At 36.1% G+C, this 23339-nt stretch overlaps 1 protein-coding gene and 1 long non-coding RNA gene across 5 annotated transcripts; both read left to right on the forward strand.

Moving 5' to 3' along the window:
- Positions 1-579: 579 nt before the first annotated feature.
- LOC124926055 (methyl-CpG-binding domain-containing protein 9-like) lies at positions 580-11716 on the forward strand. 2 transcript variants are annotated; one of them, XM_047466217.1, is made up of 12 exons: positions 580-1354; positions 6241-6427; positions 6600-7577; positions 7728-8318; positions 8480-8749; positions 8933-9253; positions 9346-9444; positions 9523-9987; positions 10072-10746; positions 10831-11196; positions 11303-11339; positions 11440-11716. In XM_047466217.1, the coding sequence occupies exons 1-10, from the start codon at positions 1017-1019 to the stop codon at positions 11116-11118; spliced, it is 4212 nt and encodes a 1403-aa protein (XP_047322173.1). In that variant the 5' UTR covers positions 580-1016; the 3' UTR covers positions 11119-11196; positions 11303-11339; positions 11440-11716. The 2 variants fall into 2 exon arrangements, with proteins under 2 accessions (XP_047322173.1, XP_047322175.1); XM_047466219.1 differs by having other exon boundaries at positions 11443-11716.
- Positions 11717-12612: 896 nt separating this feature from the next.
- Positions 12613-23137, forward strand: LOC124923839. 3 transcript variants are annotated; one of them, XR_007098268.1, is made up of 11 exons: positions 12613-12875; positions 14433-14532; positions 14635-14722; positions 16487-16747; positions 18713-18969; positions 19143-20116; positions 20269-20430; positions 20526-20693; positions 20857-21017; positions 21113-21207; positions 21471-23137. It is a non-coding gene; the product is annotated as an uncharacterized LOC124923839 (long non-coding RNA). The 3 variants fall into 3 exon arrangements; XR_007098267.1 differs by having other exon boundaries at positions 14433-14722; XR_007098266.1 differs by lacking the exon at positions 16487-16747.
- The last annotated feature ends 202 nt before the right edge of the window (positions 23138-23339 follow it).

Here is a 23339-nt window from a genome sequence, read left to right on the forward strand (position 1 = left end):
ATTTATACGTTTGAGAAGACGATAAAAAATGCACAACAACAATTAAGACGTTGCACAACCGACTCCTTCCGATATAAACAAAATAAATAAATTAAGGTGACTTCATCTCATTTATTACGTTTAGGTTTGAGATAATAGTGACATACTGAAGCTTTAAATATATACAGTTACGTAAACATTACCATTGTTTATATTTTTACATTATCGTTTTCAATTTCAAATTATTATTTAACGTTAATTTATTTAAAATTATTTCTAAAAAAAAAGTTTTTGAATTTGTATATAATTATTTGCTGTAAGATAACTATAAATAAAATATATTATAAGAATCTAAAAAGTGAGTTGATATATCGTGTAAATTAACTAGATTGTGTAAATCCTATTTGATTTATTGGAAATAACATTTCTATAAGAGAATTTAGTCAAAAAGAGAAATAAATAAATAAAAGTTAAAAAAATTCCTTTAATACAATTTTAATTAATAAAAAAAGAAAAAAAGAAGGGGAGGGGGGAGGAATTCCTTAGTGTTAACTGACTGACGAGGGGTAATACCGGCATTTGGGGGCAACATAAGAGAAATATGGCTTCGGGATTTCGAGAATCCGAAAAAGGGCTGTCTTCTGTTCTCTCTCTTACGCTTGGAAACAAAATAGTTTGTTTCAACTCTTCCAGTTTTCTCCATTCCCCCTTTTTCTACATCTTTGGCATATATTTATATATATGTATGCGTTATGCATTTCTCTATTCTTCTTCTTCTTCCTCTTCTCATTTCATTTGGTCGATACTGCTGTAATCCTGCTACCGGTCGACCTTAGTAAACCTCCTGCTTCTTCCGCTTCTTCTGCTACTCACCCTCAGCCCCCCTCCTCCTCCTTCTTCTTCTTCTGTCCAAAATCTTTGATCACCGCCATTCACTTTCCAATTCATCTCACGCCCACTCATTCCTACTCCTCTATACGCATTTGCATTGCGTATATATTGATTAGATCTACCCGTCTCTTGAAATCTCATTCCGAATGGACAATTCGGACTCAGGCGAAATGGGTTCGCCTCAGAACTCATCGCCCCGCTTAAAAAACCCATTCCTCATTGATCTTAATCAAACTCCGGTCTCTTCTCCTGGAGAATCCGCCGTCCAAGACGACGCCTTTGATGGATTTTCCGGCGAGGTTTCAGCCGCATTTTGCGGGAAAGCAGCGGAGAACGGTGCGGAGAATGTGCTGTTAAACGGGGAAAGCATTTTGAAACGGACAGCTGTCCCTTTCAACATTCATGTCTTGCCGCCAAGAGATGCCGCAGGTCAGTGCTCTTCTGCGGTGGGGGCGGCGGCTGTAAGGGCGGCGAATAACAACAAGTATGTTTCTTCTTCTTCTTCTTCTTCTTCTTCTGTCTTCTTTGTTAATACTCAATTGAATACTTAATGAATTACTGACGCTGAAACTCGTTAATTCCTATCTGTTGTTTGTTTTAGTGCCTTGATAAACTTGTGTGATTTTTTAAATTCTATTTTATCAAAACATTAAACATGCAACTATTTGTTTCCCTCTATTAATCTCTGTTCATCATTTACATTCAAGCCTTCTTGCTAGCAATCACCTGGCGTTTTTTTTTCCTTTGATAATTCGAAGATCGTGCTTCCACTTGTATCTGCATGTGACCCTGTATATAGATATACTTGAACTGTCAACTCTATTGTTGCTTGATGCCTCTCTAGTTCAAAACTGTCAACTCTATTGTTGCTTGATGGCTCTCTAGTTGAAAACATGCCTACCACTTTCACCATTTCCATTTCCATTTCCATTTCCATTTCTGTTCTGGTTTCTCTTTGTCCCCATCAGCTTGGAACACGTCAGGTTCAAATCCCTTTGGTTCTAATTAAGGACCTTATACACCTATAATGGTGGTGCATACCCAATGAGCCTAAAATCTATTTTGAAGGAATAGTTCCTATATTCTCACCAATGAATTCCGTCTTAGCCTCTCATCCCACTTTTCTAGTTTTTCATAACGTTTCTATCTAATACCCATCTATGCTCTAAGCCAATTCCTATCTATTAACCATAACCCTAATTGTCATGTATATTCATGAAGTCAATCACCACCACCTTTAGCAAATTTCACCTTATGGTTGGTCAGTGAACCATAGACTAAGGAGTAAATTGTGCCAACGTCACTTTCATTCACTATTTGCTGATTGAAGAGTATTCGCGTGACCAATTGATGGAGGAGTAAATTGTGCCAACGTCACTTTCATTCACTATTTGCTGATTGAAGAGTATTCGCGTGACCAATTGATAGAGGAGTAAATTGTGCCAATGTCACTTTCATTCACTATTTGCTGATTGAAGAGTATTCGCGTGACCAATTGATGGATGGGGAAATTTTCCTTCACGTTCCTGAAAGGGCTATGGATCTCAGGAGAGAAGATCAGAATATTTTTCCCTGGAGATGGAAGACTTGACCATCGTGATGAAATACATCGAAGTGGATTCTTGTTCAACAATGAAATCTTGTTGGAGCAAGCTTTTGAGTGAACTAGTCGTTGTAGTTGTGATGTAATACGAAAAGAAGACTATCTAGTTGCCATTGTAAAATGGAAGGCAATTAAGAACACGTATATACCATGTAAAGGTGTAATAAAAAATCTTAGAGAGTTATTAAACTTTGAATATTTCCATGGGAAGGTGTTTGTTCCCACTAAGATATTTGTTTTTGTATCCTTTGTTGTGCATGAGAAAACAATAACTCATGAGAATTTGAAGCAAAAACACATCGCTCTTACAAGTGAATGTGTACGTTTATAAAGCATCTTTGGAGCTTATGCAGGAGATGTTGACCATTGAACGGGTTATGTCACTTTTATTGACGAACTTCTCGGATCAACGAATTGGGTAACACAAGTACACAATTAACCAACTCCTTATCATCATCATCATCTAGGGGATCATATGGAGTGTAATCACTAAAGGTGCTCAAAGTTTTATCTTCTAGCTCGTTATATCTTTGCAAACCAATAGTCTTAATTGTTCCATTTGGGATAGTTTGGATGTTGAAGAGGAATCTATCGAAGATAATGTAAAGTTTTTTCTATGCTTTTGGTCGGACATTGTTATATGGACAAAAAGATAGAGTGCATTTTTAGTATGCTTGACATGTTTTAAGATCTTTTTAAGATTCATTGCGAATGTGGTGGTACTTTCTTAATGCAGTTTAGGAATTTTTTCTTACACTTGATAAAAGTTCCGTGGCTTCGCGCGTGCCATAGATTATGTGTATTAGAAGAAAGAGTAACATCAAATGTAATGGGATGAGAAGACACTAAGACTCAGAGGAAGGCTAAATTATGAGAAACATGAAATCTAATCACAGTTGAGGAAGCAACAAACATAACCAACGGGCCTTTAGTAAAACGTCTCTCACACACTATAGCATACACGAGAAGAAAACGGGCATGAAGAACAGAAGAAACCAAAAGAGAGATGTACAAGCTATACAAATAAAAAAGATCTAGTGATCTTGTGCTTTCACATATGTAAAAAGGGCATGGATCCCCTTCCTAAACTTCTACACTCTTAAGCTTGGTTTTGAAGTTGTTCAAAATTCTTAGTTTCATCTTATTCCTAATTAGTAAGCTTACGGGGCTTAAGATTCATCAAATTCTACCATTTATTTTGAAGATATATTTTCCATTGTTTACAAGCCTCGGTGTATAGTTCACATTGATTTGATTGTCAAGGGTTTGATTCTCCTGAAAGAAAGTTATTTTGAACATTAACTATTTGTTTCATTGATAAAATCTCATTCTTGTATTTATGCTTGAGGATTTGATTCGTGATAACTACTATAAGAACAACTTCTAGTCTTAAAACTTTCGACACACAAAGATGGTCATATATTAGATGATGGAGTTTGCTCTTCATATCCTTTTTGAAGAGTGAAAGTAGACTAAAACATTTATCTCTTGTGGCAAATTGCGAATGCATGCATAACTCGATGATGAGGTGCTTCTAGATGACGCGTGATTTCCAAGAATGCTAAGAAAAAGTCAATGGAAATGTCAAATGGAGATAGTTCTCCTGATTATCCAAGAAAATTATTGTAGAAGGGTATTTGTAAAGCTTTTACATGTACTCATTTCCAATTCAAGAAAATTCAAAGTAGAAGATTTAACATCTTCATCCAAGGCTTTTAGATGATGTGCGCTTAGCCTAAAATTCAATGGAAAGTTATAAAAAGGTGCAACTATCTAGTTACAACACTACATGATGGATGAATGGAAAACTACGATACAATGATATCTTGAATGGATAAGAGCTACGTTGGTGAAGGAAACACATAATTGAGATTTGAGTTGGACATTAGCTTTGTTGACTATGAAAGCTTCATTATGACTCATGCTTATTGAATTATGATACCAAGGTGTAAGGAAAGAAAACAAAAAAAAGTTGTAGAGGAGAACACAACGTAAAAGGTTAAATGTATGAGTATGTGACTATCTTTCTTAATCTTCATAGCATGTAGTAAGGCCACCTTGAATCACGGTCACATGATTTGTTTCACGAGATGGATAAATGAATAAGGGAATGTACATGAATCCTTTTTGAAGGATTCCTATTTGGAAACACTTTTTTGTTTTTGGATATGAATCCAAATTTGAATGTGAAACGACAAAAATTGATTGGATCCACATCTGGACTAGAAGTTCAACCAAAAATGTGTTTCCAAATGAAGCCACATGTGTAATCGTTAATTGAATTAGGTCGCGAAGATACACCAAGTCTAAATGTAGAGGTCCATGATACTTGACTAAGCACTTGCTATTAAAGCATGAATAAGATATTATGGAAGTGTTCATGTAGTGAGGTCTTTGGATGTGGGTTCTTAGCCTTGAGTAAAAGTTGCCAAACTGAAAAATAATCTCTTAATTTGCTAATTACCCAAATTTCTATGTAGTAACAGTAATGTAAGCTTAAATGTTTTCCAAGACACATTTCATTGATAGCGCCAAAATGGAACGTATATTCAATGCACTTGCTTGAATAAGACAAACCAAAGACCTAGGTCACATCAACCGTTGGCTAGCTTTAGAAGGAGCTAACAAACGCATTTTCGAATGAAATGGTTTAGGATAGAAAGGATCAAATGATTTTTTCGCCAACCTTTATGCATGCATGTAAAATATGGTGAAATTTGCAATAACAACATCCTTCAAGTGGAAAGGTTATAGGCAATTTTTTACAACATATGAAGTTCTAGAACTGACTTGGATTTTAGCATAAGCTTAGGCTTTAACAATATCAACAACTTTGTTGCCCGCTCTTTTTGCCTTGTCTCTCGCTCTCAAGGCTTCGTCTAATGCTTTCGAGAACTTGATTTTCCCACCCGAAATCTATGTCGAACAACACTCGCGAGGAAGTTTCTTTGGAGCAACAACACAAAGAAGGTAGTCGGAAGGTGGACCTCGTATCAAAGAAAGGAAAGCAATTTATTGAAGCCCAAAAATAGATAAAGGAAACTTTTGAAAATGGCTTCAAAATCCCACATGTGAAGATGCGTATGAATTCTCACCATCTCTGTTGACTTCCTCCAAAAATGGAAGAGATGTCGCTTGATAGGCTTGGCAAAAACACCTGTCCTTGATCCCAACCAACATCTCTCAAAACACCTTTGCCATAAATTAATGACCATCTTCCATATCCCTAGTATACGAAACATCATCCTTTTAGTTGTAATATCAATATTCTCGGCCTGGGTACACCAACTAATTATCTATATAGTTAGTAGGTTAATTCAATATTTAATAAGTAGACATTAGGAAGAAGTGATCGAAGTTAGAATTTTAACTTTGCTTACAAAATAATGCTGTAAAAGGTTTTTAGTTAAGTAGAGAAGACTATTGTTTCAAGTTGGCATTTCAAGGGCCATGTCTTAGAGTTTCTAAGGAGCGGTGTTTGGTTGTAACGTATCAACACAAGATCATATTTTTGTTTATTGGGGGACCTACAATGTAATTATCATTGATGTTTATATTGTGTTTTTATTTTTCCTTTAATGGATTCTTTAGGATCTGCAAGCATCTTTTACTACATTTTGCTTCTTGACTCTTAAATGTGAAGAAACAGCACCCTTGTGCTTTGATTCCTTATCACTGGAAACTTGCTCTTTTGGTGTTCTGTCTTGAAAGGATTCAACTTCCAGTTCTATTTATTTTATTAACAATTCTACCTTTTTTCTATGCAGGGTGAACTCGATATGTAATACCGGCTCTATTGGTTACTGTTTAAACGGCTCAGAGAGAACTGCAAATTTTGAGTATGGGCTTAGCACACAGAATGAACATGGCATTCAGCCTGGATCAGTTAGGGCTGAAAGTAGTTTCAGTCCTCTATTTACATCTCTGAAGTACCCATCCCTGTATCGCGCAGAGGTATATTTGAAGCATCTTGAAAACTACTATCCTTTTATTTCTTGCACTGCACCTTATATGCACATTTTCCTCACATAGTATCAAGTTATATTTTTTATAGAATGAATTATTTTATCTTTCTCATTTGTGTGGCTGATTGTGCTAATAAATTGTATTCCTCTTTTTGTTTCAGGATGGGTTTCCTTTCCAGTTCAAGGATTTTTTTGTCCTCGCTACAGGGAATGTTGATCCTCGGCCATCTTACCACAATTGCACCCAGATTTGGCCCATTGGATACAGATCTTGCTGGCACGATAAGTTTACCGGCTCAATTTTCAATTTTGAAGTCTGTGAAGGGGACGATTTTGGTCCCATTTTTAATATCCAGAGGTACTCATGCTCCAAGGTGCCAATTCCAATTGGTTCAACAGTACTCACTAGGCACAAAATAGAAAAACTTAATGGACAAAGCAAAGTGAGCCAAAATGAGTTGTACTCATTTGAAACCGAAGATGGCGAGAGTTCAAGCACTAAGATGGTGCTATCGGAGCAGACTTCGCCTTCTCTAGAAGATATGAAGGATGATTTGCAGCCTTGTGAATCTATTGGTGAGTTTTCTGCTGTGGGAAGGTTAGCATCACGGGCTTGGGAGAATGCTGTGAAGATTTTACTGGAAAGATGCCACATAGCATACAAGCAAACCAAGGTAGTTCAGTTCTGCTGCAGCCATCGTCATGATGTGGAAAGCAGTGATGGATTTGACAGCTTTGATTCACTGTCTAGGTTCGGTAGTCTATCTGGACTAATCGAATTTCCAAGTGTGATTCGATCCGAATCAGAGTTTAAAGCTTCAGATGCAATGCTGAGGAATTGGTTAGGAAAGGACAGGTTTGGATTGGATGCTGAATTTGTCTTGGAGATCCTAGAGAAACTTCCTGGGGCGCATGCCCTTAGTAAATACACACATCTGAACAGAAGAATCCAACATATGGATTCTCAAACAGTTAGAAGTGGATACCTTTTTTCTACAAGGACATATGCTGAACTAACTAAAGGAGTTTGTGAAAGGGGTCAAAGTCCTTTACTAGAAGAGAAGAGAAAGGAGCCCTTTCCTTTAGGACAGCCATTGAGTTCGAAGCTGCCTACTGATAGAGTTGGTGATTTCATGGAGGTAATTTTATATATTAATCTCACTCTTTTTTTTAATTAATACTATAGAACTCACAATCTCGTGCTTAAACAGTGCATTATCCACTATGAGAAAGAAAATTAAATTATTTTATGTTATTGCATCTACTAATCATTTGAACTATTTGATTAGGTATGGGAGTTCCTTTGCCATTTTGGAGTTCTTCTAGACCTGGAAGAAGATTTATCATTCCAAAAACTTGAAGATGAACTCATCAACCCATGGACTGCTCTGAAAGAGCATATGGGAGAGCCTCAAAAGGTCTATGAAGACGATCTAGTTACGTGCACTGGAAACATGCTGAGAAAGATCCACACCTCACTTCTGAGAATAATCATGGAGGATCTCCTTGTTAAAGTTGCACGTAATGTTGATCCCATTTTTGAGGCTGGGGGCTTCAAGCCTAAACAAGGAAGAAAGAATGATGATGATGAGTACTTTGATTATAGTTCTGAGGAGGAAGATCCTGAGCCAGAGCAGGGTATGATGGACAACCATTTATTTTTAAAGAAAATAAAGTTTGATCTTCTTCAAATTAACGAAGTTACGTGGCCTGAATTGACACGGCGATATATCTTGATGAAACTGTTGGCAAAATGTAAGCTTGACTCGAGAAGGGTCGTTACTCGCGAGAGTGTCAAGATATTCCGTGGTCTACAAGGTGATGGAGGAGTATTATGTGCTTCCTTCACTGGAGTTGCTGGGATGGAGGCCGATGCAAAGGTATGTAGGATTCATAACAAACTTCCTTTCTTCCTTTTTCATTTTTTTTTATTTTTTGCATTTTCTGAAATGTGAGCGTCCATAACTGAAAAAAATGTTTCATACTCTTTAGCTTTTGTGGAGTTGCTTCGAAATGATGCACTAAGCTTTGTGTTTCTCAGTTCCTTGTAGAAACTACAGAAGGGGTCCTTGGTTCGACAAAGGAAAATGACATTGTTATCCCTGGCTATGAAGAGCCTGCTTCAGAACTTGCTTCTGAATGGGTGCGTGCACTAGAACCTGTACGGAAGATGGCAACAAATGTAGGTGCACGAATTAGAAATCAAGTGAAGGACTCCTTGGAAAAGAATCCACCAGAATGGGCGAGGAAGTTGCTGAATGAATCAATTAGCAAAGAAGTTTACAAGGGTAATGCATCGGGACCAACTAAGGTAAAAAAAAAATCTTTTGCCAAAAATGTCTTTTGTTTGCACAAGGGTAATGTTAATTCCATTAGCAAATATGATGTATATATGTATCTTTTGATTAGGAGAGCATTATTTCTTATGCACTGTTAATGAAACTATTTTATGGCTTCATGCTTGCTTATGTTCAACTCCTTTGATTGCATGCAGAAAATGGTTCTTCAAGTTTTGACAGTTGTGCACACTCGAAATGAGTCCAGTGAGATGCCGAAGTGTGACATTGCTGCATCCAATTTAATATCGAGAAAATGCAGAAATGTCTTGCGTCGTGCTATATGCGAAGATAAGAAAAATCTCTTATGCTATCTACTGGGGAATGCACTTGTGAACCACAATGATTACCATAGTGAAGGATCCCTAGGATATCCGGGAATGGTGTCCCGACCTTTGGACTTTCGGACTATCGACGTCAGATTGGCTAATGGGGCATACAATGGATCTCCTAATGCGTTTGTGGAGGATGTTCGCAATGTATGTTTGCTTTATTTCCTTTTCTTAATTAGATTATTGTTAAATCAAGTAGATATATACTTAATAGCTTTATTTGCACCTTCATTGCTTAGGTCTGGGATAACGTGCGGAAGGCTTTTGCACATGAAAGTGATAAACTCAGTTTGGTTGAGCGTTTATCACGGAACTTCGAGGAAATGTACGACAGGGAGGTAAGTGAGCTCATTCAGTTGTACTTCTGCCTTTGTTTTTCTAATTTTGTTTTTTTAACTTGCTTGTTTTTGGTGCAGGTGCTTGTCCTGGTGAGAAAGGTTGAGGAACTATGTCAAAAGAGCAAGTCATCAAGTATAGATGATATACTCTTCCATTCGACTGACACCTCACTTCCAAAGGCTCCATGGGACAATGGTATATGCAAGCTTTGTGGGGTGGACAAAGATGACAAAAATGTCCTGCTGTGTGATATTTGTGACAGCGAATATCACACATATTGTTTAACGCCTCCACTTGCAAAGATTCCAGAAGGAAAATGGTTTTGCCCTTTGTGTATTTCTATGAAAGCCAAATCCAAATCTCGAGGCGTGAAAGGTGCCTCGAAGAAAACTGTCAGTGAGGGCCATGAAGGTGCCTTGAAGAATGCTGTTAGTGAGGACCATGGACATGAACAGACTGAACTAGAGGCTTTAAAGGATCTTCTTACTCAACTTGCAAGATCTATGGACGCGGTAGAGTACTGGGAAATGAGTGTAGACGAGGTATGTTAATATCTTCTATATAAATATATTTTTTCTGGCCATATAATTTCTAATTTGTTCTCTTATTTTTTTCTTTTGATGCAGAGGATTTCCCTGTTAAAGGTTATTTGTAACGAGGCTTTGTGCACGCGTCTATTCCATAACCATATTGATCAGTGCACCATGACATCTAGTGATCAGCAACAGGAATTGCATGCATTTGGTTTAAATTCGTCTCTGAAATCAAGTTTGCTTTCGACCAAGGCAGCTGCTTCCTTGGAAAAGAAGTATGGAATGCACCTAAACAGGTGCACATGTCTCGAATTTGCATGTTCAATGAGACCACACTGTATGTCTTGCCATCATACATTTTCTTCCATGGAGGAAATGGCAAGACATAGTGGAACTTGCACAGGAAAAGGAATGGATAAGCCAAATGTCAAGGAACCCCTCATTTACACTCAATACAGTCTTCAAGATTTGACAAGTAAGATACCGGTTGCTGATCCTGCATTGCGGTTGTTGACCTCTACATCAGAAAAGAAATCAATACAACTTGAAGGGCAACTAAAAATGTTGTCCTTGGCTGGATGCAGTAGTTCTAAATCTGCACGAGGAAAACTAGTAGGTAAGACGTCTCAGATTCTGAGGCAGCTTAAGGCCATGTTGCTTGATATAGATGCTGCACTCCCAGAGGAAGGAAGGAGACCTTCTATGGCTGCCTTGGAGAAGAGATTTGCTTGGCGTGATTTTGTTAAATCTGCAAGCACAATTAACGAGGTAAGTTTATTGTCTTCTTCTTATTATTGTTAATCCTTTTTTGTGCGCTCCCAATATAACATTGCATCCCTGCTTGATTTTCAGATGGTAAAAGCGACGATCCTACTGGAGAATATGATAGGAGCCGACTATTTGAACAACAACTGGTGGCACTGGTCGTCTCTCTCGGCTGCAGCCAATACTTGTACTGTTTCTTCCCTTTCTCTACGAATATGTACTTTGGACGCTGCCATCATGTACGAAACCCCTTTGCCATCTCCGAGTTCTAATGGAGGGGAGAATCCTCCTCCTAAGGGTAAGGGCCGGTCTTCAATGCAAATCGATGGCTCGAGACCAAATGCAGAGTCGAGAAAGAGGAAGGACAAATTCTAGAAGCTGCAGTCCATCTGCACAGTGCGTTGATTGCACAATCCTTGAAGCTGGTCAGGGAGGTTTCAGTTATGGGAATAGGTGCACATAATATTTATTATGTTTCCGCAAATGACTCCAGTTGTAGAAATCAGTTAAAGTATCTGTTAAAACCTTACTACAGCCTTGTCTTTTTTTCTAATTGTAGAAGCGGGTTTACTATATTGGCACCCAATCCTAGTGGGGTATGTTAATCTATCATTAAATTTTTGATTTATTTATACTATTTTTCCTGTGATTGCGTTACTTTCATGTATGCTAACAGTTGTATGAAATGTGTTGCAGTAGGGTTGATAGAGTTTTGATGCTGCTGGCGGGTCTGTGGAGAATGGTAGCGGTTATGTAGACTATCTGGTTTTCGTGACATCACAGATTAATTTTATAACTTTAACTGTACAGTGTAGTTTGGTTGTCATTGGATCAAACTATTTTAGTTAATGAATAGAAATAGAATTACATACATTACCTATAAATAATTGGTTACTTTCTTACATGATTGTAACTTAGATCCTCAGCTGACATTCTCTGAATAATATATTTTCGGCACATTGTTTATTATCAATTTATTTTGTATTTTTTTTATACTTCATTTTGAAATTTAGTTATCTTTTCTCAACAAAGGGCTATTATTGTTATTGTTACTATACATATACTAGAGTATTGTATGACATTATAAGATGAATACAATTATAACTTCCTGTTATCTGTTTTGTTCATTTGACAAGGATGTTTAGAATAATTGCTAATCATTTTCAATTATAAAGCCAACTTTAACTAGAAACCACATTTGTCCCAATGAGATAAGTTCATATTGCCCTATCCACATTTGTCTTGTGAGGCCTTCAGTTAGTATTAAGGGGAAAATAAAATCAAATGTGAAAATTAAATTTATAAATTAAATGAAATGCTCACTGTTTCCGTCTGACTCTTTGGTTTTAAGAAGTACAGATTGCCTTTAATTCGTTTTACTTGTTGAACAGGTTCTATGGTCAGTCCGTGACCCCTAGATACCAAAGGCGTCTTTGAGGTGATCTTGTAATTTTTACCTTGTAATTTTTACGAGATGGAGCCGATGGGATCTTCAATCTTACTAAACAAAAAAAAAATTAAATACATTTTCATTTTTGAATTTTATTTAAATTTTCATTTTTGAATTTTATTTAATGATCACTTTTAATAGGTCTTCACGCTGTATTAATATTCTTACTAATATGATACCATTAACTACTATAAATTCTACATAAACAATTTTAAGAGCTTAAATCATGTATTGCATTAACCATATTTCTTAGTAATTTAGTGTCATTATATTATACCTTATATAGGTACATAAAATTTTGTAATTTTGAGACAACATTTTTGACAATAATATAAGTAGAGAAGAGAAGAGAAGAGAAGATAATGAATATAGTGATTCAAAATAATTAAATATAATTTTGATTAAATAATAATGTTTACTTCACTGGTTAACCTCCTTGAGTCACGGTCGGGGCGGAGAAGACTCGTTCACTCGTTGTCTGTAGTCCGTCGTGACTCGGGTGCCCGGCTCTCTTTCGTCTGCCAATAAAGTTGTCGGCGCCACGGCGGAAGTGGCTTCTCATACCGGAGGCAGTCTAAGGGCTCCTCCTCCTTAGATTGAGCCAGTTGTTGCACAACCGATGGGAAAATGAGTTCGGCTCAAGAAGGCCTCCCAGGAAACAGCCCCAAACTGCATCTAACAGGTTTGAAACATCTATTCCAGGCAGACTGATTGGGCTATTTTTATCGATAAGACAAAACGCTTCACTTTTGCTCTTATCGGTGATGCTATTTTTTTAAGAAAAAATCTTCCCGCAGAAACCTTAGATTGAGGCTTACATTTTTAGAACTGTATTGGACCATTGAGATGCTTTTCCATGCTCCTGATCAAAAGGGATATTTGGTTGTCTTTCTAACTTTCCTGTTTCGTTTGAAAGAATAGTACATGTATTTTTTTTTATGAGAAAATGATTTGAAGGTGGAGGATATGTTCACGAGTATCCTCAAATTGTGTTTCCGATTGGCGACACTAATGGTGTTTCCCTTTGGCCCCTAAATTCACTATTCACAAAAACCCGATGTTAGGCGTTGAAGTATCAGCCAGCCATGAACAAGAATTTGTCTCAAACGAGCCAGGGTGTACAAGGGAGATAATGTTGCAGGGTGTACACACCTCTTTTGAAATAAAAGTCGACCATTAAAAACAAAATATATATTCTCATATCGCCATATAATTTATATCTATATCTAATATCCCAACACATACGTTAGTCATTTAAAGGTTACCTTTCCATAATAATTAGCAAATATTCAATGAAATCTGACATTGTATTAGAAATTGAATGCATAGGTGGAATGAAGACATCCTTCTAAATAGTTTGTAGTGTTCCACATTAAGAGCTTCATCCTATAAATCTATGTACTTGAGATATTCTTTTGTTAGAGATAGATATCAACTCCATGAATAGGTGTGGTGAGTGGGATCCGGCATGATTGTATGATATTAAGGTGACTTAGTGAGAATAAATCTCGATTGTGGATCCTTTCTTAGAAACTCCCGGGTCTAGTGTTCCAGCCATTTTCTTCCTTCTCTGTTATTTCTTGTTTCTTTTGCTTCCATGTTGGATCATTGCTTGGATTTCGCAACTGTCTCATTTATAAAAAATTCTCAATTGAGGTTGTATATATATATAATTGTATTTGAATTTTAAAAGGGAAGCTTATGAATTGTCCTAGATATTATTTATACACAAGTAATATTTATTTTAGGTAATGTTTATAACAACTAGTTATCTATTAAGTTAGTAGGTTGATTTTCTTTTTAATAAGCACACTTTAAATAGAAGTAAATCTTAGTTAGAGCTATAAGTCTCTAACTATTCTTATAAATAAGGTTGTAATAACATATATATTCCCATCTCGCTCATTTGGGATCGAGATATGCAACTTGCTTTGCATCTAACATTGACATCAAACATGATCAAATGGTGGGACCTTGAATGTGACCATCATTTTTATTTTATATTGAGTCTCCATTCACCCTTTAGTTGATTCCTTAAGATCTACTAAGTGTTTGCATTAACTATTTCCATATCTGCAAGCAACTTTATGACTCTTAAATGTGAAGAAACAACACCATTGTGCCTTGATTCCTTATCACTTGAAAAATACTATTTTGCAGTTATGTCTTGAACAGATTCAACTTCCAGTTCTATTTAAATTTTATAATAGTTCTCCCCTTTTTCTTTTCCTATTTGCAGGGTGATTAGACATGTAATATTGGCTCTATTGTTTACTCTATAAATGACCCAGAGAGAACTACAAATTTTGAGTACGGGCATAACAGATCAAATGTACATGGTATGTTGAATAGCATTAACAAATTTTGAGTATGGGCATAACACATCAAATGTACATGGTATGTTGAATAGCATTAACAGTGACGTTATGAATATCATTTAGACGGGATCAGTTAGGGCTGCAGCCTGCATGTCGTTTGAGTCCCCTATTCAGTGCACCTCTAAAGAACTCATCTCAGGATCCTGCAAAGGTATATTTGAAACATCTTCATTTGTATTTTGTTTCTTTCTTTGTTCCCCCATCTGTTTGAACGCAACTTGCGTTCTTTTTATTGAAAAGTTGACCTTTAAGAAAAACTAAGGCTCAGAGACTACTTATGACAAACATGAAATCTAATCACAATTGAGTAAGCAATAAACATAACCAACTGACCTTACTAAAACGTCTCTCACACGCTATAGCATAAACGAGAGGCATGAAGAAAAGAAAATGCCACAAGAGAGATGTACAGGCTATACGGATAAGAAAGATCTAGTGATCTTGTGCTTCCACATATGTAAAAAGGGCATGGATCCCCTTCCTTAACTTCTTCACTTGTAAGTTTGGTTTTGAAGTTGTTCAAAATTCTTAGTGTCTTCTTATTCTTAATCAGTAAGCTTATGGGGCTTAAGATTCATCAAATTCTACCATTTATTTTGAAGATATATTTCCCATTGATTACAAGCCTCGGTGTATATTTCACATTATTAGATTGTCAAGGGTTTGATTCTCCCAAAAGAAAGTTATTTTGAACATTATTGTTTCATTGATATTTATGATTGAAGCTTTCAATATCCTTTTTGAAGAGTGAAAATAAACTAAAACATTTATCTCTCGTGGAAACTTTGTGGAGGCACGCATGACTCGAATCACTCGATAATGAAGTGTTTCTAGATGATGCGTGATTAGTCCAAGAATGCTACGAAATGTAAAATGGAGATAGGTTTCCTGATTATCCAAGAAAATTATTATAAAAGGGTATTTGTAAAGCTTTTACATGTACTCATTTCCAATTCAAGAAAATTTCAAAGTAAAAGATTTAATATCTTGACCCAAGGCTTCTAGATGATGTGTGATAGCCTAAAATACGATGGAAAGTCATAAAAAAGGTGCAACTATCTAGTTACAACACTACATGAAGGATGAATGGAAAGCTACAACATATAAGAGCTACGTTAGTGAGGGAAATACATAATTGAGATTTGAGTTGTACATTAGTTTTGTCTACTTTGAAAGCTTCATTTTTACTCATGCTTATAGAATTATGATACCAAGGTGTTAGGAAAGGAAAAAGTTGTAGAGAGAACACAAAGTAAAAGGTTAAATGTATAAGTATGTGGTTATCTTACTCAATCTTCATAGCACCTCGAAGCACGATCACATGATTTGCATCACAAGATGGATAAATGAATAAGGGAATCTACATGAATTATTTTTCAAGGATGACTTTATTTGGAAATATCTGGAGCTGGAGTTGAGCTGGGTTTGAACCAAAAAACTTTATTAAATTATTTAATATATATATATATATATATATATATATATATATATAGAATTATATTCTATAGAATTATCTTTCAATCTTCCTTGGAAGGAAATACCAAAAGTCAATAGCAAATCAATTAGACCAATTGATTTGTTAATTGCCCGAGAATGAAATATTAATCAGTAGCAAATTAGTCTAATTGATTGAAGATCTGTTGCTAATTAACAAATCAATTACAACTCATATGATTTTATTTGATTAACTGTTTAAATCATTTTCTTTCCTGCATATGTAATTTTCACTATTTAAGCACTAGACCTCTTATGTAATCAAACACAAACAATAAAATATTCTCTCTCAAATTTCTACAATATATATTGAATTAAAGTATATTTCAGAACATTATTTCATTTAAATTAATACTCAAATGAGATATTAAAAAAAATGTTTATAAATAAATTTATAATTTTTTTTTTTGTTCAAACTCAGATTCAGATCCAGATCTGAGTGTTAAGGAAGATGTGAAGAAAAGGGTCAGCAACGTGGTGTCAAAATCTTGATTCGTGAGTAGCGATCAAGGTAGCTAATGTGACAAACGTTAACTAGACTCAGAAAAAAAAAGTTTCAAAATGATTGGAACCCAGATTGTGAAGAACAATCATGATTTGGAGAATTCGATATCAAACATGATGATGAAGATCTCTCCTTGATCATCCTCCATTCTCTTGCAGAATAAAATTAAAATTTGAGGTAAACACTACTTTATGTTAGAGAGATACTCAAATCAAAAGTATATTCTATGGAGGACCTGGCCCTCTATTTATAGAGTATGGCCCTCTATTTATAGAGTATAGGGTTCAAGCATAATTACTTATGGTTAAGTATTGAGGGAGAGCAAACTTGAGGATGCCTACCAAAAATGACCTTAGTTTCAAGGACGATGTGATCATCCCATCCCACCAATTGCAAGTTGTACAATTACAAGACTATGAAGCAACGACGACAAGTCAAAGATGTCGGCTAAGCCCAAATTTAGAAACACTTTTTTTGTTTTTGGATCTAGATCCAGATTTGGATGAAAAATCACAAAAGAAATGTGATTGGATCCAGAACCGGACTAGAAGTCCAACCAAAAATGGTTTCCAGACATAGTAATCATTAATTGAATTAGGCTGTGAAGATACACCAAACCTAAGCCTAAATGTAATGTATTTTCTAGTCATTTATTTGAGAAATTAAGTTTTTATGCTTTCACATGTAGACGTCCATGATACATGACTAAGCACTCGCTATTAAAGCATGAAATAAGATATTGTGGAAGTGTTCATGAAGTGAAGTCTTGGGATGTGGGTTTCTTGTCATGAGTAAAAGTTGTCAAATTGAAAAATAGTGTCTTAATTTGCTAATTATCCAAATTTTAATGTAGTAACAATAATTTAAGCTTAAATGTTTTTCAAGGCATATTTCATTGATGGCGCCAAAATGAAAGTATATTCAATGCACTTGCTTAAATAAGACAAACCAAAGACTTCCTAGGTCACATCAACCATTGGTTAGCTTTAGAAGGAGCTAACAAACACATTTTCGATTGAAAATGGTTTAGGATAGAAAGGATCAAACGTTTTTCTCTAACCTTTATGCATATATGTAAAGAATGGTGAAATTTGCTATTACTACATCCTTAAAGTGGAAAGGTTATAAGCGATTTGTTACAACATATGAAGTTCTACAACTGACTTGGATTTGCAGCATAATCTTAGGCTTTAACAATATCAACAACTTTGTTACCTGCTCTCTTGGCCTTGTCTCTCCCTCTCAAGGTTACGTCTCATGCTGTCTAGACCTAGATTTTCCATCCGAAATCTATGTCAAACAACATTTGTGCGGAACGTTCTTTGGAGCAACAACAACTCTTCCTCATTTTCTCATCTTATAAACTGGAGCACAACAATAAAGGCAGTCGGAAGGTGGACCTCGTATCAAAGAAAGGAAAGCAATTTATGAAAGCCCAAAAATAGATAAAGAAAACTTTTAAAAGGGCTTAAAAAAATCCCACATGTGAAGATGTGTGTGAATCCTCACCATCTCCGTTGCCTTCCTTCAAATGGAAGAGACGTCGCTTGATAGGCTTAGAAAAATCACCAGTCCTTAAGCCCAACCAACATCTCTCAAAACACCATTGCCATAAATTAATGACCATCTTCCATATCCCTAGTATACGAAACATCATCCTTTGAGCTGTCAATAGTATCAATATTCTCGTCCTGGGTATACCAACTAATTATCTATGAAGTTAATAGGTTAATTATATATTTAATAAGTAGACATTGAGTAGAAGCGCTAGAACTTTAGCTTTGCTCACAAAATAATGTTGTAAAAGGTTTTATTTAAGTAGCGAAGACTATTGTTTCAAGTTGGCATTTCATGGGCTATGTCCGAAACAACTTGAGATCCTCTTTTTGTTTTTTGGGGGATCTAGAATGTAATTATCATTGATGTTTATATTGTGTTTTTATTTTTCCTTTAATTGATTCTTTAGGATCTGCAAGGATCTTTTACTACATTTTGCTTCTTGACTCTTAAATGTGAAGAAACAGCACCCTTGTGCTTTGATTCCTTATCACTGGAAACTTCCTCTTTTGCTGTTCTGTTTTGAACGGACTCAACTTCCAGTTTTATTTAATTTATTAACAATTCTACCTTTTTTCTATGCAGGGTGAACCCGGTATATAATACCGGCTCTATTGGTTACTGTTTTCACGGCTCATAGAGAACTGCGAATTTTGAGTATGGGCTTGGCTCAGAGGAACTGCGAATGTTGAGTATGGGCTTGGCTCAGAGAGAACTGCGAATTTTGAGCATGGGCTTAGCACACAGATGAACATAGCATTCAGCCTAGATCAGTTAGGGCTGAAAGTAGTTTCAGTCCTCTATTTACATCTCTGAAGTACCCATCTCTGTATTGTGCAGAGGTATATTTGAAGCATCTTGAAAACTACTATCCTTTTGTTTCTTGCACTGCACCTTATATGCACATTTTCCACACATAATATAAAGTTATATTTTTTTATAGAATGAATTATTTTATCTTTCTCATTTGATTGGCTGATTGTGCTAATAAATTGTATTCCTCTTCTTGTTCCAGGATGCGTTTCCTTTCCAGTTCAAGGATTTTTTTGTCCTCTCTACAGGGAATGTTGATCATCGGCCATCTTACCAAAATTGCACCCAGATTTGGCCCATTGGATACAGATTGGCACGATAAGTTTACCGGCTCAATTTTCAATTTTGAAGTCTGTGAAGGGGACAATTTTTGTCCCACTTATAATATCTGGAGATACTCATGCTCCAAGGTCCCAATTCCAATTGGTTCAACATTACTCACTAGGCACAAAATGGAACAGCTTAATGGACAAAGCAAATTGAGCCAAAATGAGTTGTACTCATTAGAAACCGAAGATGGCGAGAGTTCAAGCACTAAGATGATGCTATCGGATCATACTTCGCCTTCTCTAAAAGATATGAAGGATGATTTGCAGCCTTGTGAGTCTATTGGTGAGTTTTCTGTTGTGGGAAGGTTAGCATCACGGGCTTGGGAGAATGCTGTGAAGATTTTACTGGAAAGATGCCACATGACATACAAGCAAACAAATGTAGTTCAGTTCTGCTGTAGCTATCGTCATGATGTGGCAAGCAGTGATGGATTGGACAGCTTTGATTCACTATCTAGTTTCAGTAGTCTATGGGGATTAATTGAAATTCCAAGTGTGATTCGAACCGAATCTGAGTTTAAAACTTCAGATGCAATGCTGAGGAAATGGTTAGGAAAGGACAGGTTTGGATTGGATGCTGAATTTTCCTTGGAGATCTTAGAGAAACTTCCTGGGGCGCATGCCCTTAGTAAATACACACATCTGAACAGAAGAAGCCAACATATGGATTCTCAAACACTTAGAAGTGGATACCTTTTTTTGTACAAGGACATATGCTGAACTACCTAAAGGAATTTGTGAAAGCGGTCAAAGTCCTTTGCTAGAAGAGAAGAGAAAAGAGCCCTTCCCTTTAGGACAGCCATTGAGTTCGAAGCTGCCTACTGATAGAGTTGGTGATTTCATGGAGGTAATTTTATATATTAATCTTACTCTTTTTTTTTTTAATTAATACTATAGAACTCACAACCTCGTGCTTAAACGGTGCATATCCACTATGAGAAAGAACTTTAAATTATTTTATGTTATTGCATCTACTAATCATTTGAACTATTTGATTAGGTATGGAAGTTCATTTTCCATTTTAGAGTTCTTCTAGACCTGGAAGAAGATTTATCATTCCAAAAACTTGGAGATAACTCATCAACCCATGGACTGCTCTGAACGAGCTTATGGGAGAGACTGGACAAAAGGTCTTTGAAGACGATCTGGTTACGTGCACAGGTAACATGTTGAGAAAGATCAACACCTCACTTCTGAGAATAATGATGGAGGATCTCCTTGTTAAATTTGCACGTTACATTGATCTCATTTCTTAGGTTGGGGTCTTCAAGCCTAAACAAGGAAGAAGGGACTATGAATACTTCGATTATAGTTATGAGGATGAAGGTCCTGAGCCAGAGCACTTCTAAAGAAAATAAAGTTTGAAGAGAAGAGAAAGAAACCTTCATAAGCTGACTTCTGATAGAGTTAGCGATTTCATGGAGGTAATTTTATATATTAATCTCTTCTCTTTTTTTCTTTTCTTTTTTTAATTAATACTATAGAACTATCAAACTCGTGCTTAATTAGTGAATTATCTGTTATGGGAATTAAATTTAAATTATTTTATGCTATTGCATTTACTAATCATTTGAACTATTTGATTAGGTATGGGAGTTCCTTTGCCATTTTAGAGTTGTTCTAGACCTGAAGAAGATTTATCATTCCAAAAACATGAAAATTACTCATCAACCAATGGACTTCTCTGAACGAGCTTATGGGAGGGTCTGGTCTAAAGGTTTATGAAGACGATATGGTTTCCTGCACCGGTAACATGTTGAAAAAGATCAACACCTCACTTTTGTGAATAATCTTGGAGGATCTCTTTGTTAAAGTTGCACTTAACGTCGATCCCATTTTTTAGGCTGGGTTTCAAGCCTATACAAGGAAGAAAGGATGATGATGATGATGAATACTTCGATTATAGTTCTGAGCATGAAGGTTCTGAGCCAGAGCAGGGTAGGATGGACAACCAATTATTTCTAAAGAAAATAAAGTTTGAAAAGAAGAGAAATGAACCCTTCCCTTTAGGACAACTATAGGGTTGGTGATTTCATGGAGATAATTTTATATATTAATCTCACTCTTTTTTTCTCTTCTTTTTTAATTAATACTATAGAACTCACAAACTCGTGCTTAAGCAGTGCATTATCCACTATGAGAAAGAAATTTAAATTACTTTATGTTATTGCATCTACTAATCATTTGAACTATTTGATTAGGTATGGAAATTCCTTTTCCATTTTGGAGTTCTTCTAGACCTGTAAGAAGATGTATCATTCCAAAAACATGAAGATAACTCATCAACCCATGGACTGCTCTGAACGAGCTTATGGGAGAGACTGGTCAAAAGGTCGAAGAAGACAATCTGGTTACGTGCATCAGTAACATGTTGAGAAAGATCCATACCTCACTTCTGAGAATAATCATGGAGGATCTCCTTGTTAAAGTTACACGTAATGTTGATCTCATTATTGAGGCCGAGGGATTCAAACCTAAACAAGGAAGAAAGGATGAAGATGATGAATACTTCGATTATAGTTCTGAGGAGGAAGATCATGAGCCAGAGCAGGGTAGGATGGACACCAATTATTTATAAAGAAATAAAGTTTGAAGAGAAGAGAAATCAATACAACTTGAAAGGTCAACTAAAAATGTTGCCATTGACTGCATGCAGTAGTTCTAAATCTGCACGAGGAAAACTAATAGTTAACATGTCTCGAATTCTGAGGCAGCTTAAGGCCATGTTGTTCGATATAGATGCTGCACTCCCAGATGCAGAGGATTTCCCTGTTAAAGGTTATTTGTAACGAGGCTTTGTCCACGCGTTTATTCCATAACCATATTGATCAGTGCACCATGACGTCCAAATATCAGGAACATGAATTGCATGCGTTTGATTTAAATGTGTCTCTTCAATCAAGTTTGTTGCCGCTTCCTTGGAAAAAGTATGGAATGCACATAACAGATGCACGTGTCTCGAATTTGCATGTTTAATGAGACCACACTGTATCTGTATGTTTTGCCAATCGTACATTTTCTTCCATGGAGGAAATGGCAAGACATAGTGGAACTTGCACAGGAAAAGGAATGGATAAGCCAAACGTCAAGGAACCCCTCATTTACACTCAATACAGTCTTCAAGATTTGGCAAGTAACATACCGGTTGCTGATCCTGTATTGCGGTTGTTGGCCTCTACATCAAAAAAAAAAAAATCAATACAACTTGAAGGCCAACTAAAAATGTTGTCCTTGGCTGGATGCAGTAGTTCAAAATCTGCATGTGGAAAACTAGTAGGTAAGACTATTCAGATTGTCAAAGTTACAATCCTACTAGAGAATATGATAGTAGCCGACTATTTGAACAACTGGTGGCATTGGTCATCCCTCTCGGCTGTAGCCAATACTTGTACAGTGCTTCTTCCCTTTCTCTACGTATATGTACTTTGGGCACTGTCATCATGTACTAAAGCCCTTTTCCATCTCTGAATTCTAATGGAAGGGAGTATCTTCCTAAGGGCAAGGGCCAGGGCCGATATTTATTACAAATTGATGGCTCGAGGCCAAATGACTAATCGAAAAAAAGAGGAAAGACAGACAACACGTTGATTGCACAATCCCTGAAACTGATGATGAGAGTCTCAGTTATGGGAATAGGTACACATGATATTTTATTATGTTTCTTCAAATGACTTTAGTTGTAGAAATCAGTTAAGGTATTATCCATTAAAACATTACAGTCTTCTCTTTTTTTCTAATTGTAGAACCATGGATCTATTGGCAGTAGATCTCCTCCACATTGTTGTTCTTGTGACAAGCCTTTAGGACAGTCTTGAGTTTGAAGCTGCCTTACTGATAGAGTTGTTGACTTCATGGAGTTAATTTTCCATATTAATCTTTTTTTTTAAATTAATAATATAGAACTCAAAACCTTGTGCTTTTACCGTGCATTATTCATTATAAGAAATAAAATAAAATTATTTCATTGCATTGACTAATCATTTGAACTATTTGATGATATGAGTTCCTTTGCCATTTTGGAGTTCTTCTAGACCTAGAAAAGATTTATCATTCCAAAAACTTTAAGATGA

This window comes from Impatiens glandulifera, chromosome 2 (assembly GCF_907164915.1).
Source record: "Impatiens glandulifera chromosome 2, dImpGla2.1, whole genome shotgun sequence".
NCBI classification, from domain to species: Eukaryota; Viridiplantae; Streptophyta; class Magnoliopsida; order Ericales; family Balsaminaceae; genus Impatiens; species Impatiens glandulifera.